The sequence below is a fragment of the Carassius auratus genome, chromosome 14 (assembly GCF_003368295.1).
Source record: "Carassius auratus strain Wakin chromosome 14, ASM336829v1, whole genome shotgun sequence".
Lineage (NCBI taxonomy): Eukaryota > Metazoa > Chordata > Actinopteri > Cypriniformes > Cyprinidae > Carassius > Carassius auratus.
The window spans coordinates 27622186-27637656 of NC_039256.1; the positions used below are offsets into that span (position 1 = coordinate 27622186).

At 38.9% G+C, this 15471-nt stretch overlaps 1 protein-coding gene across 3 annotated transcripts in view; it reads right to left on the minus strand.

The window, feature by feature from the left end:
* Positions 1-881: 881 nt before the first annotated feature.
* Positions 882-15471, minus strand: part of LOC113114198 (sorbin and SH3 domain-containing protein 2-like) — a 34882-nt gene continuing 20292 nt past the window's right edge. The window contains exons 15-28 of one of the 3 annotated variants that reach the window (XM_026281011.1): positions 15203-15252; positions 14535-14695; positions 12635-14173; positions 10239-10324; positions 10043-10089; positions 9775-9889; positions 9549-9677; positions 9023-9214; positions 6393-7244; positions 5176-5376; positions 4124-4237; positions 3074-3123; positions 2807-2913; positions 882-2517 (exon numbers count right to left, since the gene is read on the minus strand). In XM_026281011.1, the coding sequence (XP_026136796.1) occupies positions 2456-2517; positions 2807-2913; positions 3074-3123; positions 4124-4237; positions 5176-5376; positions 6393-7244; positions 9023-9214; positions 9549-9677; positions 9775-9889; positions 10043-10089; positions 10239-10324; positions 12635-14173; positions 14535-14695; positions 15203-15252 (3705 nt within the window). In that variant the 3' untranslated portion in view covers positions 882-2455. Of the gene's footprint in view, positions 2518-2806; positions 2914-3073; positions 3124-4123; positions 4238-5164; positions 5377-6392; positions 7245-9022; positions 9215-9548; positions 9678-9774; positions 9890-10042; positions 10090-10238; positions 10325-12634; positions 14174-14534; positions 14696-15202; positions 15253-15471 lie in introns of those variants that run through there. The other 2 variants (XM_026281012.1, XM_026281013.1) reach the window with 2 other exon arrangements.

A 15471-nucleotide genomic window follows, 5' to 3' on the forward strand; every position in this document is an offset into this window, starting at 1 on the left:
GTCCCAGGGACGAGCTGTTTGTCATGGCCTGAGCTGCATCAAACCGAGGAAACCCTAACACCAGGAAATCCTTCTCTAACCCAGGCTGTCACATCATGCACCCCCTCTAGTAATGAAAAGGACGGGTTGTCCAAAAATGAAAATTCTCTCCTTTATTCGCCCTCATGTTGTTCCAAATTTCAAGGGCTTTGGAACAACATGAGAGTGAGTACATGATGATTTTTGGGTGAAACTGTGCCTTTAATTGAGTAGATTGGCATTGGATGTTACAGTAACTTGGGTTTGCGCCCTGTTCCCAGATATATTTATCAAGTGCTTAAAAGAGCATGTGAGAATTTGCTCCATTAAAAACAAATGTCGGGAAAAGCACAGAGTCTAGACAGAAACCCCTGCCTCCTGTGAGGAGGCTGCATGGCTCTGGTTCTTTCTCTGAGGCAAAAAGTCAGTCCGGCTCTCCACTGACCCTCTGTTTACTGTGTCTCCATGGCAGCAGGAGGGACAACTCCAGGACACGATGTAGCTGTTTATAGACCGGACGGTCTGCAGGGACTAGATTGCTAGCAGAAGGCTGAAGCCCAGGTTGGCACGCTTGTCCCATGCACTTACGGAGACTGTGAATCCCATTGATAACATAGTCTGATGAAAACTGATGACATTTTTTTTTTCACTATTCCACATAGAAAAAAGACGAAGGCTTCAAAAATCAATTATTGTTTTTGCTTTTTTTTTTTTTTTTTTTTTTATAAAGTTGAAGCAGACACTTTTTGTTTATTTATCAATGTTTGTGGGTTAAGGACTCTGCATGTCATGTTTTAAACCAATGATAATAGAGCAATTTGTTTTCTATCCAATCAGAGTCCATTACAATCTAGCACCAAACGTAATGTTCAGTCAGTGGCAGATTTAATTTACTAAACATATCACAGTGTTTTGTACTTTATAAACATTTGTTCCTTAATCGTGCATTATTAAATATTACAAATAGCCATGTCATTACATAAATTACATGTGGTAAAATTATGCACAAGGAACAGCACAGTTTACTTCACTTCTGCTTAAGAACGGAAGACAGTCTGCCACAGTTCTCTGGTAGCCTTGATGGTTCACAGAGCCAGATGAACGCTCATACTGGTACAATAATACGTTTGCACTGATGAGCAATTCTTTTTGAAACAACATGCACAGGATTTTACTGGTACATTAAGCACATTGACAGACACAGAGACTGCATAATTCCATGAGGTATAATATTGCCTAAGTGACATATATTATTGGTTCATGTTTCTATTGACTGACACATTTACATTTCTTGCTTTACTGACTGGAATAAAACTGTTAGTCATACAGTCTCGCTGGAAGATTGAAATGCTGCATATTTTAAATTGAACATTTGTATATGAGAGTGCAATCACTGCGCTGAACAGATCATAGACACAGAAAGTGAACAATTAACAATATATTAAGTATATCATAATGAAAAAGGTTTGCTGAATGATCAAATAAACAAAAATAGATTTTTTTACGTACATTTCCTCACTCAAATTGAACCAATTGGAAGGTGGCATATACAAAATACATGGCTGCCAATTGCAGTTTAGTAATTATGACATTGTGTGCTCCTCTTATTGGCCATAAATAGTGTGTAAACCAAAAGTGATGTGCAAGGTCACCAAACAGAAATATTACAGGCAGTAGAGACATTAATGAGTCATTTTACTACGGCTAACATGCCCATTTTGCCAAAATGCTTTTTGCATTCTCAAAAAACGTTGTCTCTTTAGATGGAGAAATATCAAAAATATTTTTCTCTTATCTGTAAAATCCTTCAAATGCTCAAAGGAATGTCTGGAGGAAGAACGTAGAAGCCCTAGAAGACCGGAGGTCATTCTTCTGAACCAGAAAGTTAATAACATACTGAAAAGATACATGTTGGCAGGAATGGTCTTCTGTAATATCCACTGCCTGACACAAACATGACACCGCAATACTGTTCAGTCTATACAATCTAGATCAGATCAGACATCAGGTCCAGTGTACAAGGGGCACCATCAGTAGATCATTCCTCACCTACTGTATTTCATCCGTGCCTCTTAATAAATTACAAATAAATAGGGCACTTGATTACTCATTATGTTGAAATCCATCAGCTTAACGAGAAGGCAAGCGAACTGATTATTTTCAACTATGAGGAAAAATGCAGGCAACCAAATGTTTTAAAGCTTTAACTGAAATTCCTAATTAATGGGATGCTTTCAGAATGTAATTAGCAACATATTTGAACCAAATGACATAAATGCTGCAATAACCCTTCGAAGGCCATTGGCTTTGCATCAGCTTCATCACTTTCTGTCGCTCCAACAGATTGATGACTGGAACACGTCGTGCTGATTCCAGCAGGTAGCTGTAAGTGACATTGTCCATCTCTCCACAGCAGATGTGTACTGAAAAAGTCAATTTATAGCCGCTTCACGTAGTTCCCAGGAAAGGTTCCAAAAAACTTGGTTCTCCTGGACGTTCCTAAAATATGAAATATGGAATGAGGCCAGCATAAATACTGTATGCATCTATCTAGATGATAAAAAATGTAAAATCAAGTGTGTGTATTGATAATATATAGGATTATAATTAGTAAACTATACATTATAATGACAAATCCACCTTATATTTTATTTTCTCTCCAAACATCCAAGTTCTTTTTGAACCATGACAGAGTTGACAGTATTTTCTGGTTGGACAATAGCGCCAGCTAGTGGCAAATAAATGAACATCACTAAAACACTAATGAAAATGGAGTTCACAGTCTTACCCACAAACCATCCATCATCACACTTCTCCATGACGTCAACTACATCTCCCTCCTTTAGTTCCAGCTCATCTTCATTTCGTGGCGAGTAGTTATACAGGGCTTGAAATCTGCGAGAGGAAAGGCTCTTTAAGTGTGTTTTCCACATTAGGTTATATTTCAGCATCGGGGCTTGTAATACTGATCAAAATCCCACAACGGAATAATGTTAGCATAAAACAATCATCTATTTTCAATTTACGGATACAGAAAAGGGCTTGAAATACTCACGGTTCCCCTGCACCTTGAAGCGGGTCATGAACATATGCCTGTCTTTGGGACTGAAAAGAGAGAAAACAGGAAAGGCCATTTAAATGTTTCCATCTCTCATTCATCTGTATGTCCATCTGATACTGAGAGTTCAACTGTGCTCCTGAAGAACCATTGATGCAAAGCCTGAGGCCAGACCTGGATCAGCCGTGTATCTGAATCATTTAAATACATAAACCATTAAATACAGATTTTTTTTTAATACGTGTGAGATCCAGGACTACCAGAGCTCAAGTTCTGGTTTTCTAAGCCATCAACCAACATATTTTCTAAAATATGTTTGATTTGTGGACTTAGAGACAGTCGAGAAATGCCTTAAATCCTGAAAACGAGGACTGTACTCCCCTTGTTTGGAAGGAAATGTGGGGAATAGGCCGCTTGCCTGGCCCTGGGGAGTACACCTTGTTTAAGCTGTGTACACAGGAAAGATCATTGGGACAGTCCCATGAGTAATCCAGACACTCCAAACACATGGCTTAAACCAATACTGCATGTACAAGCCTGCTTTGAGCCACAAGAACCAAAAAAGACTGCAAGTCTAGGAAGTCATGATCATGCAGGAAAACCACTTCCACACACACTTCCAGCATGCAGACAAAATAAATGTTATCCCTCTACACAGCAATGTTAGGAATTAAATGTTATTTTCTCGAGCACAAAATACACTAATCCACACAGACAGACAAGGCCATGGTGTTAAGAGTATCCCGTATTCACTGACTCAGCATTCCTCCACATTGTACTGATGGAATGATACTGCGTACGGAAGCATCATGTGGCCATACGCTGACACAAATATATGCCAGTATATATTTTATCATTCCTAATATCATTATATCCAGCTGTAGCAGCAAAAATGGAAAGAACTGCACTCAAAACAGTGAATTAATGCCCAGGTCAAATACAGTGAATGACATTATGGGTTGTGCAGGGATACTTTGAAAAGAGAGAAAATGTAATTTCCCTTGAGTCAAATGTGCCATTGCCACACAAGGTGCACATACTCCCTACCCTATGAGATGGTGAAAAGTTTTGACCTCTAACAGGCGAGCCGCAGGACCTCCTAGACATCACAGGGCTACGAGGGGGCTTACCAACAACCCCAACATCACGCCTTAACACAGGCTGAAAGAACCAGAGCCAGGGGAAGATCACATGAATGTTATGTGCAGTCATATTTCAAAAATATACACTACCGTTCAAAAGTTTGGGGTCAGTTTATTACTATTTATTTAAATACATTAATACTTTTATTCAACAAGGATGCATTAAATTGATCAAAAGTGACAGTTAATGTTTTTTTTTTTTTACTTTCTATTCACCAAAGAATCTTGAAAGAAATGTATCAATATGTAAAACAGTTTTTGACATTGTTTCTTGAGCAGCAAATCAAAATGATTTCTGAAGGATCATGTGACACTGAACACTGGAGTAATGATGCTGAAAATTCAGCTTATATGAATATATGAATAATATTAAACACTATTACTGTTCTTACTGTTTCTGATAAAACAAATATAGCATTGGAAAACATACAAATCTTACCAAACCTGATTTTTGAACTGTAGCATAATATATTTATAGAAAAATGGGTTAACATGAGTGAATATTCTTCATACAATTTACTCATGGACAGAATTCCCTTTGGTCTAAATGTCTCATTGTTTATTCTGTTACCCAGGCATCTGTTATGAGCGCTCTTTGCTTGTTTGTCCCAATGCCAGTGAACAGAACTAATAGCTAATTTAAAGGAAGGGTTGGGTGATTTAAATATGTCGACAACTTATTAATAAATAATGACTCTAGCTTCCCATATAACTATAATAATTTGCTGTATGTCAGATATAGGAACTACATTGTTCGGTGTTTCATTTAAGAAGCACGCACACTGCGGTGCAATAAATCTCTCATGGAAATGCATATTGCAGAAACAATGTAGTTCAAGTTATATAGATCACTTTAATAGGGAATGTTAGTGTCTGTATTATGGAGTGGTGAGACTAGGGGGAAGAGTGGAGGATGATGAGCGCTAGTACAATCTCTAACAAGCACCTTGTCTTTACCTTGACCTTTGGGGAGCGGAGGTCCTGTCGAGAGAACAGTTTAGCAGAGGGAGGGGGCGACTGTGAAACCCCGGGCAGAGGGGGGGTGGAGCGAGGGGAAGGGGGAGAGTATTTAGCCGATGAGGGCAGTGTGAACGGCAATGACATCTGTGAGGACAGGGGAGAGAGACGTGGAGAGGCATTCTGGGAAACTTCCCCCTGCTGGTGTGGAGAGGAAAACAGTTATACATGCCACTGACATACGTTCATCATCCTCTACAGATGCTTCAGGATTTAAAGGTGAAGTGTGTAATGTTTTGTGCCGTTAATGACACCAAACAGAATTGCAAAAATCAGTGATGCACTGAAGTCTTGGGAACTAAAATATTCACAGTCAAAATGCGGCATCAGCCCTCTAAAACTGTTTCAGCCAAAACATAAAATGTATTTCTAGCTGAGGTGGATGATATTGTTGGATTTATTATATTAACTTTTATAATATAAAAATGAATGAAATTACAATATTAAAATTAATTCATTTTAAATCTAAAGTATCTTCATTTTAATGAAACAACATCTTTTAGTCTATGCCGTTTTCTTTTTGTTGATGAGTAAACAAAACTTCTCTAAACATTATTTGTAGTGAGTCTACCATCCAATAATTGCAGTAAGCTTTGTGCTTCATTACTTTAGGGTCTGAATGGAAAGACATAAACAAAACAGCTTACAAAATTTTTATTTAATGTTGTTCAATGTCCAGACAGAAAAATAACTCCAGAGTCCTAAATACATACACCATATTATATATTAATTAAATTTTTCTTAACCTGTTGTCTTTATTATTTAATGTATGTTTGAATAAATCTGTGATTTAAAAAAAGCCACCATATAAATATTAATATTTCAACAATCCTAATATGCAATTTAAATGTTTATAAACTCAGATTTCTGAATGTTGATTGTTAAATAAATTTGATTGATTTTATTATTATTATTTATTTTTACACTTTACTTTCAATTTTGCTTTTCGTCTAAAAATAAAAGTGATTTCAGGTTAGGTGTTTTGATAAATGTTTTAATTTCAATGCATCACAGGCAAGATAATAACCAATGGAGAAAAAACAACAACAAAAAAGTATTTTAAATTAGTAAATTTAGTGTTTAGTAGTCATCTAAAACATTACACACTTCTGTAAGGAAATCTATTTTGGGCGGTATAACCACACAGCGAGCACTACCTCAGTATCTGACCCCTCACTATGGGCGGTTTGGACTGGAGTAAATGTATTTGATGGCAGGGGTTCATTTATGAAGCTGTTGTCTTCATTTGTTTCTTCCTCTATAAACAGTCTGGGAAGCTTTTCCATTACATCTGGTTCCTGCCGATTAAATCCCTCCTCTTCTTTGAACCTGCCCTTTGATTGGCTGGCCTTAATGATTGACACCAACTCCTCACACAGATCATCCTCGGGGTCTTTAGGTGGAAGACTGTCCAATGGGGATTCATATGCCTCTAAAACAGCCAAGTCAACAGGGCTGCGCAATTTAGGGGGGTCTGTCTCGACTGGTTTGTAAAGGTCTTTGCAATCTGAGAACAACTGTGGTTCTTTCTTGGCTAAATCTGCTTTTTGGCTGGAGATGATCTCTATGACACTGCTAGATCTGGGGCTTGAGTCAAATATGGGTGAGGTGGGTGAAGGAGTGAAGGAGGCGGAGGTGGGGTAAGGTTGAGGTGATGGGCTGGGATCGGGGGACATATAGGACTTTGGGGAGGTGATGGGAATAAAGTGACCCTCTTTGAGTGCATGAGTGGAGGTGTAGGGAGTGAGGGCTGGAGAGCGGCCCAGCATGGAGGAGGCAGGAGAAGGCGAGATGGCAGAATCCAATACTCCAAAGTATGGCTGGAAATTGGAAGGGAAGGGAGGAGGTGTGGGGGCAGGGGTTCCTGAAGGAGACAGACCCAGAGTAAGGGCCAACCACTCGCTGGTGATGGCCTGAAGGTGTGCAGCTCTCTGTGGACTGGGAGAGGATGAGGAGAGTGGACGGACAGATGGGGATGAAGAGTTGAAGAGGGTACGTGCAGGTGATGGCTTAAGAGAAAGAAGGAGAGGGAGAAACAGAAAGTGGTAGTGATGATACACGCTGGAAAATAAGAGAACTGATAGAAAAGATAATACAAGTGAAAGGAGGACAGATGAAAGAGAAAAAATGCCATCTAGAAAACTATGTTACAAAAACAGCACTTTAATATTTAGTAAATCGGACTAATTCCTGATGATTTAAGAAGTTTATAGCTACAGAGTGGGGTTTGGATTAATCTGTTATGTGTAGATTAATTAAAATTTGGATGTAAATAGAATCCCACCCATCATCTAAATTGGATTTCACATAATCTATGGCCATCATCAAGGGAAATTCTCTAGTATATAGCATCCTAGAAATCGCTTAGTTTTCTGTATAGAGTCATTGCTCTGCTACAGAAATGCTGTCAGTGTGAAAGCTTGTTGCAGGCTCACACTCTGTATGTGGGGAAACAGGCCTAAGACAAAAGGCATGAGCTACAAGGAAGGATATACCATAATTAATAATTTTTAGAGCGCACTTGCTGTCGGTATTGATTTGTGAGGTGGAAACAACAACAAGGTCACTAAGAGGTCATCTGTGAACCAGCAATAAGAGTATCCTGTCCTCACAATACAAGCCTTCCACATTTACCCAGGGTGCTTTTCAAGAACTTCCTTTTCTTATCTTCCACCAATGTTTGACAACCAAGTGTCCAAATACAATGTAGTTTTAATAGTAAACATGCAGTTCAAGTTTGTGGTCAGTGCATATTTAATTGACTGACTTTCACATTGTTTCAAAAGATCATATTAGAAAGATGCGTCATGGTTTCCGAAAAAAAATAAAAAAAAAATAAAATAAATAAATATTAAGAAGCACAACTCTTTTCAACACTGAAGATAAAAAGAAATGTTCTTTCTAAAACATTACCAAACTAAAAAAATATCACTAGCTCTAGTGTATATCTGTTAATTTAGCATTTAAAAGCTTAAAAAAAAAATGTTTAAAAGTGTGCTTGTACAATTTTTTTAAATGAATGACACTGGTTTGATATTTTGTTATCTAATGCTAAATATCTATCTTTTTAAGAGTAGCTTAAGTGTCCGAATACAGTGTATGTACTGCAGTACAAAGTTAAAATGTGTTTGCGACAATGTTTGCTATGATAAGAAAAGACACTAGTCCAGTCCAGTCACAGTAGTTCACCTTCACAGAAACTGTTCTTTCAGTAACAGCAGGAGCCGAGCAGCACATGTATAGCGCAGCAGGTCATGTCCACATTTTAATTAGCCTATACTGGATACTGGCAGGACGTGTGATTAATCTGATATAATCCTGCTCTCGTGTGAGCAAAGGAATAAGCCTATACTTCTTTGTTCTTTAGATGGAATTACAACTCAAGGGCATTTAATCTGAATTCAGCCTTATCATACACAACAAGCCAAAGGTAATCTAAAGATGACAGAGGTGATCTATTTTGGCACCGGGACAGCTGCCATCTGAGAAAGGATTAATTTTATACTTGCCACCTTGTTGGCACTCATAGTACTGTACATGACCTATGGCAATATGAGTAACATGAGATGAATGAGAGGCTTTACTGCCGGTGACGCCACTTTATTTAAATGTATTTAAAGTGTAAGTCAGTATTTAATCCAGGTAAGATTATACAGTCACCTAACTAGATCATTTTGTGGATGTAAGTTACCTGAAATTCTGAATTTAAACCTCATGGAGCTATAACATGCTATATTTTTTAGGCATTTTAGGTACATTTTAAGTGGAATTGCAGATGAAAACGTACCCTACTGTTTAGTCTGTCACTGGAGTAGCTGGTGGGTATACTGGGCCCAGGAGGTTGACCGGTACTTTGTACTGAAGCCTTCTTAACAACATCCACATACGACACAGGGAAAATCCCTTGTTTGTTTGTACCTGGGATTTTGCCCTCAAACCAGTTCTTATCCACCTGCCGCAACAGAACAACACGCTCGCCCTGGAAGACACCAACACAAGATATATTTGATGGATCGAAGGCAAAATTTCAAAGTCATAACCAATTATAATGTTTTTGATGTTTAATGTACAACTATAAGGAGAAGCTGAGGCTGGTTGAAGCAAAAGTTTCATGTTTTTTTGTGTGTGTGTGTGTGTTTTCTGTCTTGTTTTATTTCTTCTTAAGAGTTCATTAGAACATTAGCGCATTTGGAAAAAAGTGAGAATTATTTAGCAAAAGACATGCTCTTAAAGTGGTAGGAAACATTAAGAAGTGGATTAATGAGCACTTGCTGAAACGAAAAGATATTTATGAGTACTAAGAAAATGTTTACTTTTCTTAATGAAAGTTCCACATTAGTATCAGCATTAAAGTTGTAGCGGGCAATTGCTTCCCCAATTTCTTTGCTTTGGGCTGGTGGAGGAGGTCTAGCTGGCTGAAGTCTCTCTGAAGGCGGGATTTTCTGTGAAGAGAGATGTTAAAAGAGGATACTTCAGTCTTCAGATAGAGATAGTTTATAATCATAATGATGTTCTATATATCATCATTAAAGTGCACACCTCCACATATGAGATGGGGAAGATGCCCACGTGTCCACGGTGTTCTCCTTCATACCAGTTATTATCTATCTGACGAGTGATGTATACCGTCTCTCCTTTCTTAAAAGTCAGCTCTCTGGAAGGAGATAAAAATCAAGTTAACACTATTCCTCATGCAAAGGAATTATGCAAAGGAAAGACATAAATAAAACATGAAAATGTACTGATTGTAGCACATCAAATGCAGTAAAAGCAGTAACTTGTGACTTTTTTTGCACGTTGTTCTTACTTTGCTGTCTGTGCTTTGAAGTCATATATTGCTCTGGCTGGCAGTTTCTGTCAAGTGAATGAAGAAAAGGAATCAAAGCTTATTACATGTTGTCATGAGGTGGGTTTAATTTCAGTTTGATCAACTCTTTGATAATATATTTATGATACTACAAATTTTAGCAGGAACACATTACAGAGTGATGCATATTCCCTGCCTCTTTGACATCAGGGGTTTGTCTCCTGCTCTGTGGTGTGCGGCGGCCCACATCAGGGTAAGAGTATTCTCTGGAAGTGTCCTGATCTAGAAAGAACAGAGATAAAACGATTCAAAGACGAGGTTTACAAAGACCCAACACTATTACATGCATGGGAACAAGCAATAGCAAAGGAAACAATGATTTGGGGCTTGATGAGAGAAATGCAGACAAAAGAAAAAGAAAACATGCAAAAGTAAATACAAATATATATTTTATTGACCAATGAAAAGTAAATAATGTAAATAATATAATATAGATATTCTGTTTGTCCATAATAATGAAGTAAGCTACCATGAATCATCTCAGAAGTTGTTACAACCATCCTTTAGAGTCTAGACTCATATCCCCAGTATAGATCATGTGTATTTATACTAGAACCGCAGATGGTTAGCTGGCATCTGTGCCAACTGTGGGCAAGCCCCCTTTGCTCTGAACAGTCTTCATTTATAAACACTGTGTACTATGCAAATGTAAACAGTGTCGCATTTCTTAATGATTAAAAAAAAAAGCATCATAAAACAATGACCTTATGCCAAAACAATTGACTGAAACTTAAGGTACTGAGGCTGATCTCATCATTTATGTCTGGTTTGACGGAGTGAACTGTGTTAACACTAATAAGATAGTATGTTTCTTCTCAAGCCAATAAAATCTCAAATCTGTTTTTAGATTGCATGCTTCAACTGCTCAAGTCATCTGTCCAATGCTATTTATATAGAGTGAAACTTCACAAAGTTATATTTCTTTTGTGGCAAGCCCACACATGAACTAGTGTTGCTCTAGTGTTCTGATTCCCAGAGACTGTATGAACCTAATAAAATGTATACCTTCGAGTGTGTGCCAAATACAGCAATGTATTATTAATGGAGTAAGAAAATAACTTTAGATAAATGTTTGATCAAAGAGATGCAAACAAAATACAGTGTGATATGAGAAAATGAAAGACATAGGGGCAAAATCAAAAATAAAACTAGGCAGAGGATGTGGGTATGAGTCATGCTCTCTGACGTTCCTTGCAACAGAACAATTCCTTCCTCTAAACCAGGGGTGTCCAGTCCTGCTCCTGGAGGGCTACTGTCCTGCAGAGTTTAGCTCCAACCCCAATGAAACACACTAGAAAGAAGTTAACCAACAACTTCAGGCTTACTCGATACTTGCAAGCAAGTTGGAGCCAAACTCTGAAGCAGTGGTTCTCTGAGCCACTCCTTGGGGATCCAGTGGTCTGCACATTTTGTATGTCTTACTTATTTAATGCACCTGCTTCAGATCATCAGCTCGTTAATAGGGAGCTCCATGAAGCTTTCACATGCTATCAGAATTATCGTAAACAAGTTTCCCAGTCAGAAATTGGACATGAGTGGTCGTATTTAGTCGTATTTAAAACTGGGAAACTCTGAGATAATTTTAATACCCGAATGGAGCCATAAACTTTAAATATGGCAGAGGAGAGAAACATACAGTGGCATTACTACTGTAAAGTTGTATTTGTTTTTCTCACAAAATCTACATTGCTACATTGCTATTACAGTCAAGTATATTTACTAGTACTGTCAAACGATTAATCATGATTAATCACATCCAAAATAAAAGTATTAGTTTATATAATATATGTGGGTGTACTGTACATATTTATTATGTATATATAAATACACACACATGCATGTATATATTTAAGAAAATATATATATAATACATAATATAAATTATATTAATATAAATACATACATATGTAATGTTTTTCTAAATACATAGGTGTATGCATGTGTATTAATGTATACATAATAAATATACACAGTACACACACATATATTCTGTAAATCAAAAAAAAAAAAAAATTGGGATGCGATTAATCGCGCCAGCTGAATATTTAGATAGCACAGTGAATGTTTATACTATATGGCTACCAATTAATGGAAAGCTACATTTTATTTAAATGTTGGATATTGACCAAATATCTTCTAAAGTATACCTTTTGGCTTTAACAAAATTTCCCCAAAAAACAGACAGGATTTATGTTCTGTCTGACAAAAAAGCACTTGAACACGACAAACTCTAATTACAACTTCAGAAGTGTGAAGTAGGACGTTTCTGATAGCAGGTGAAGGCGGCAGATTGAAATTGTATGTCAGATAAGACAGAAATACAAAATGTACAGAGCAGTGGGTACCCAAAACTGAAGTTGAGGACTACCGCATTATAGGATGTTGGCCTTCCAGGAGCAGTTTTGAACACCCTTGCTCTAAGCAAGCACATTCACAAACACAAATTGAACATAGCAATGGTGGAGGAGCAGAGCTCAAACACGGGGGACAGAATGGGATTTGGGAAACCAGAGATGGATGAATAGAGTCCACCTTGATAGCAGTATTCAAAGTTGTGTTTCCTCTGGTTGTTGTTGCTGTCTATATGGTTGTGAGAGGCACTATGGGACATGCGCGAGTACTCGGATTGGTGAGTGTCCTGGCTGGGCATGCCATCAGGTTGTGGGTGGTAAGAGCGAGGCTGAATTATTGGGCTGTTTCTCTCCAGTGCGTGTAGAGATGAATTCCTTTCAGGAATGTCGGGAAGCAACTCCACCAGCAACCTATGAAGAATGCTGTTGTCCGGCAGGTTACCCCTGTACTTTTCAGTGTGGATGTGGTCATAGATGTCTTTCAGGGCCGAATCTAGAGCCTCATACATACCGCTCTTAGAGTTTGGCACTCGGGAACAACTCAAAGGTGACAGGTTCCTCCGGCGGAAAGGCACTGGACTGACCAGGAAGGCGAGTTTGCTGAGGCCGAACTCTGACTCTTCAACTCGCAAATGTTGCCTCCGGTCCTGCTTGGCCCTTTCGTGCTTGATCATAGTGGTGAAACGCGTGTAGGAAGCTGGGCAGCGGCCCTTACAGGAGCTCACAAGCTGCCTGTGATAATGATGTTGGTGCCCGGATCCCCAGAAGCTCTCTGAGGAGGCAACTGAACACACGTCAAACTCCCTCTCGCTACAGAAGGATGATCCCTCAATCTGGATGAAGTCACTAAGGTCGGACACTACAGCATCATGTTCGCTGTCTGAGTAGTCGTGTTGCATGGCAGAGTTCTGTAATTGGTCATTGGTGACTTGAATGTGGATTGGCACATGGGTGTTTATCTTGGGGTATTGAGGCCGTCCTTCAGGAGGATTTCTGGTCGGTGATCCTTCATCCAGTAATGACTCAATAGAGAGGCTACGCTTGGGACTGCTGGCCCTCCTACAAGAACTCTTGATCAGGCACTCGTCCCCAAGATTTGGCATGGATTTGGACTTCTGGATTAGACTTTCGAATTCAGAAATCCTATTGTGCACCATGTCCCGAGGCACCTCTTCGTTACAGTCCTTGTTGCCACCGTGTCTGTCCTTCCGCTGTTCGCTCTCATACTTATGGATCCTGGCTTTGACGGAGCATATCACCGTAGAGTTAATCAGCTCTTGTCGGTTGATGTGATGCATCTTTTTGTAGAGTTTGAGGAAGCCTGGTGCATCGTGGGCTGAGCGGTGCCTTGTCCTCTCCCTAGGATCCTCAGACTCTTGGGCGCCAATGCATTGTGATGCCTCTAGTTCCCCGTTGTGTAACAATAAGCCGGTGATTTCCGAGCAGGTCTGCACATCTTTTCCCCTCCCCTCAGAGAGAAGGTCATCACAACTCCAGGATTTGAGCTTAGACGTGGTCTCCTCTGAGATCATCCAGTCTTTTGGGTTCTCTTGGGCTGTTTTCCAGCCTTCGGGGAGGCTGGAGAAGCCTTCTGAGACTGCTGGGACAGCTATGAAACTGTCCTCATTTTGCCCTTTCTTTTGATATGTGGATAGTGAGGTAGCATGGTTTGGACTTTGACAATTTAAATGTGCTGCATGCATATTGCTCACATCCCCACCTTAGATATCCACCACAAGCAGCATGGTAAAAAAGAGACATGAGAAGACATTAAAAGGTAATTGACCCACAGGAGAGAAAAGTAAGGATGTTTATGCTACGACCTGGAGGAAAACTGGAAAGAAATCAGACATCTTGATCAACAAGGCCTCGATGAATAAAGAAACAATTGATATGCTACACTACAATGAGGGAAGATTGTAAACACTAAATAATTCATTGAACTTTATTCATGCAAAGGGATAGTCATTTAAAATTCTGCTTGCTCTGCGAGGAGCAAAATGAAAAGTGTGTGTGAACCTTCCCCTGTTGCTTATTCTTATAATAATGTGCACAAGTCTGACTGCTTGTCTGATGTCTACCTTTAGTCCTAGTGGTGGCGGGGGAGCTGGGGCTGGTGAGGGGATTCCTCCTGGGTAGCTCTAGTGGTCTGACAGATGTTTGTGCTGTGCCCACACTGCTCTGAGCCCTGGGCTGAGTGGCTGCAGGTTCAGATTTACGTCTCTTGTTTTCACTGGCAGAGCTGCAGAATCAATGTGGTGGAAAATGTGTATACAATACACTCAAAAATGTAATAAACAATGTTAAAAAAGGGGGAACAAGTTTAGAATGAAATGCATTCCTAATATCGATTTGGAAACAATGCCATGGGGCTTTTGTTTTGTATGTTTTTTTTTTTACCTATAAAGTGACCTCAAGATATATTGGAAAACAAAAATCAAACCAAGTGGCATTTTTTGCATGTTTACAAAATGTTTCACAAGACGAAGTCTTTTAGATTTGATTGTATTATACTGTATATTATTATAATATATTTTAAAATAGTTTAGTGATTGATACAAAAGAATATTAAAAATAAGACAAAAAGTAGTCAGACACTTTCTGTCATGACCTGCACTATGCATCCTTGACCTTGGGAATAGTTGTTTAAAATTAATTGCAAAAAAAAAGATAGTTTTACAAAATATATTCAATAAACTATATATTTGTTTGACTTCAAATCATTTCAATGCATTAAAAGTTAACCTACCTTGAGAGCCTTTCAAGGCTCCTCTCTATGGATGGCTGACAAAGGGAGGTCTGCAACAGATGAAGGAGAAAAAGCAGGGTGAATTCTTTACTTATTATCCAAACTTACTTCCTTGATACCCAGCACTCTCCTTCACAAATCCAACAATGGTTAAAACAGTGAAACTCCCGTGTCTGGCAAAGTGCCGTGTGCCAGCTGTCCCTTGAAAACCCAGCCATTCCCAGGACAGCTAGATGCATTAGATCACTTACGAGAGTTTCTATGTCGAA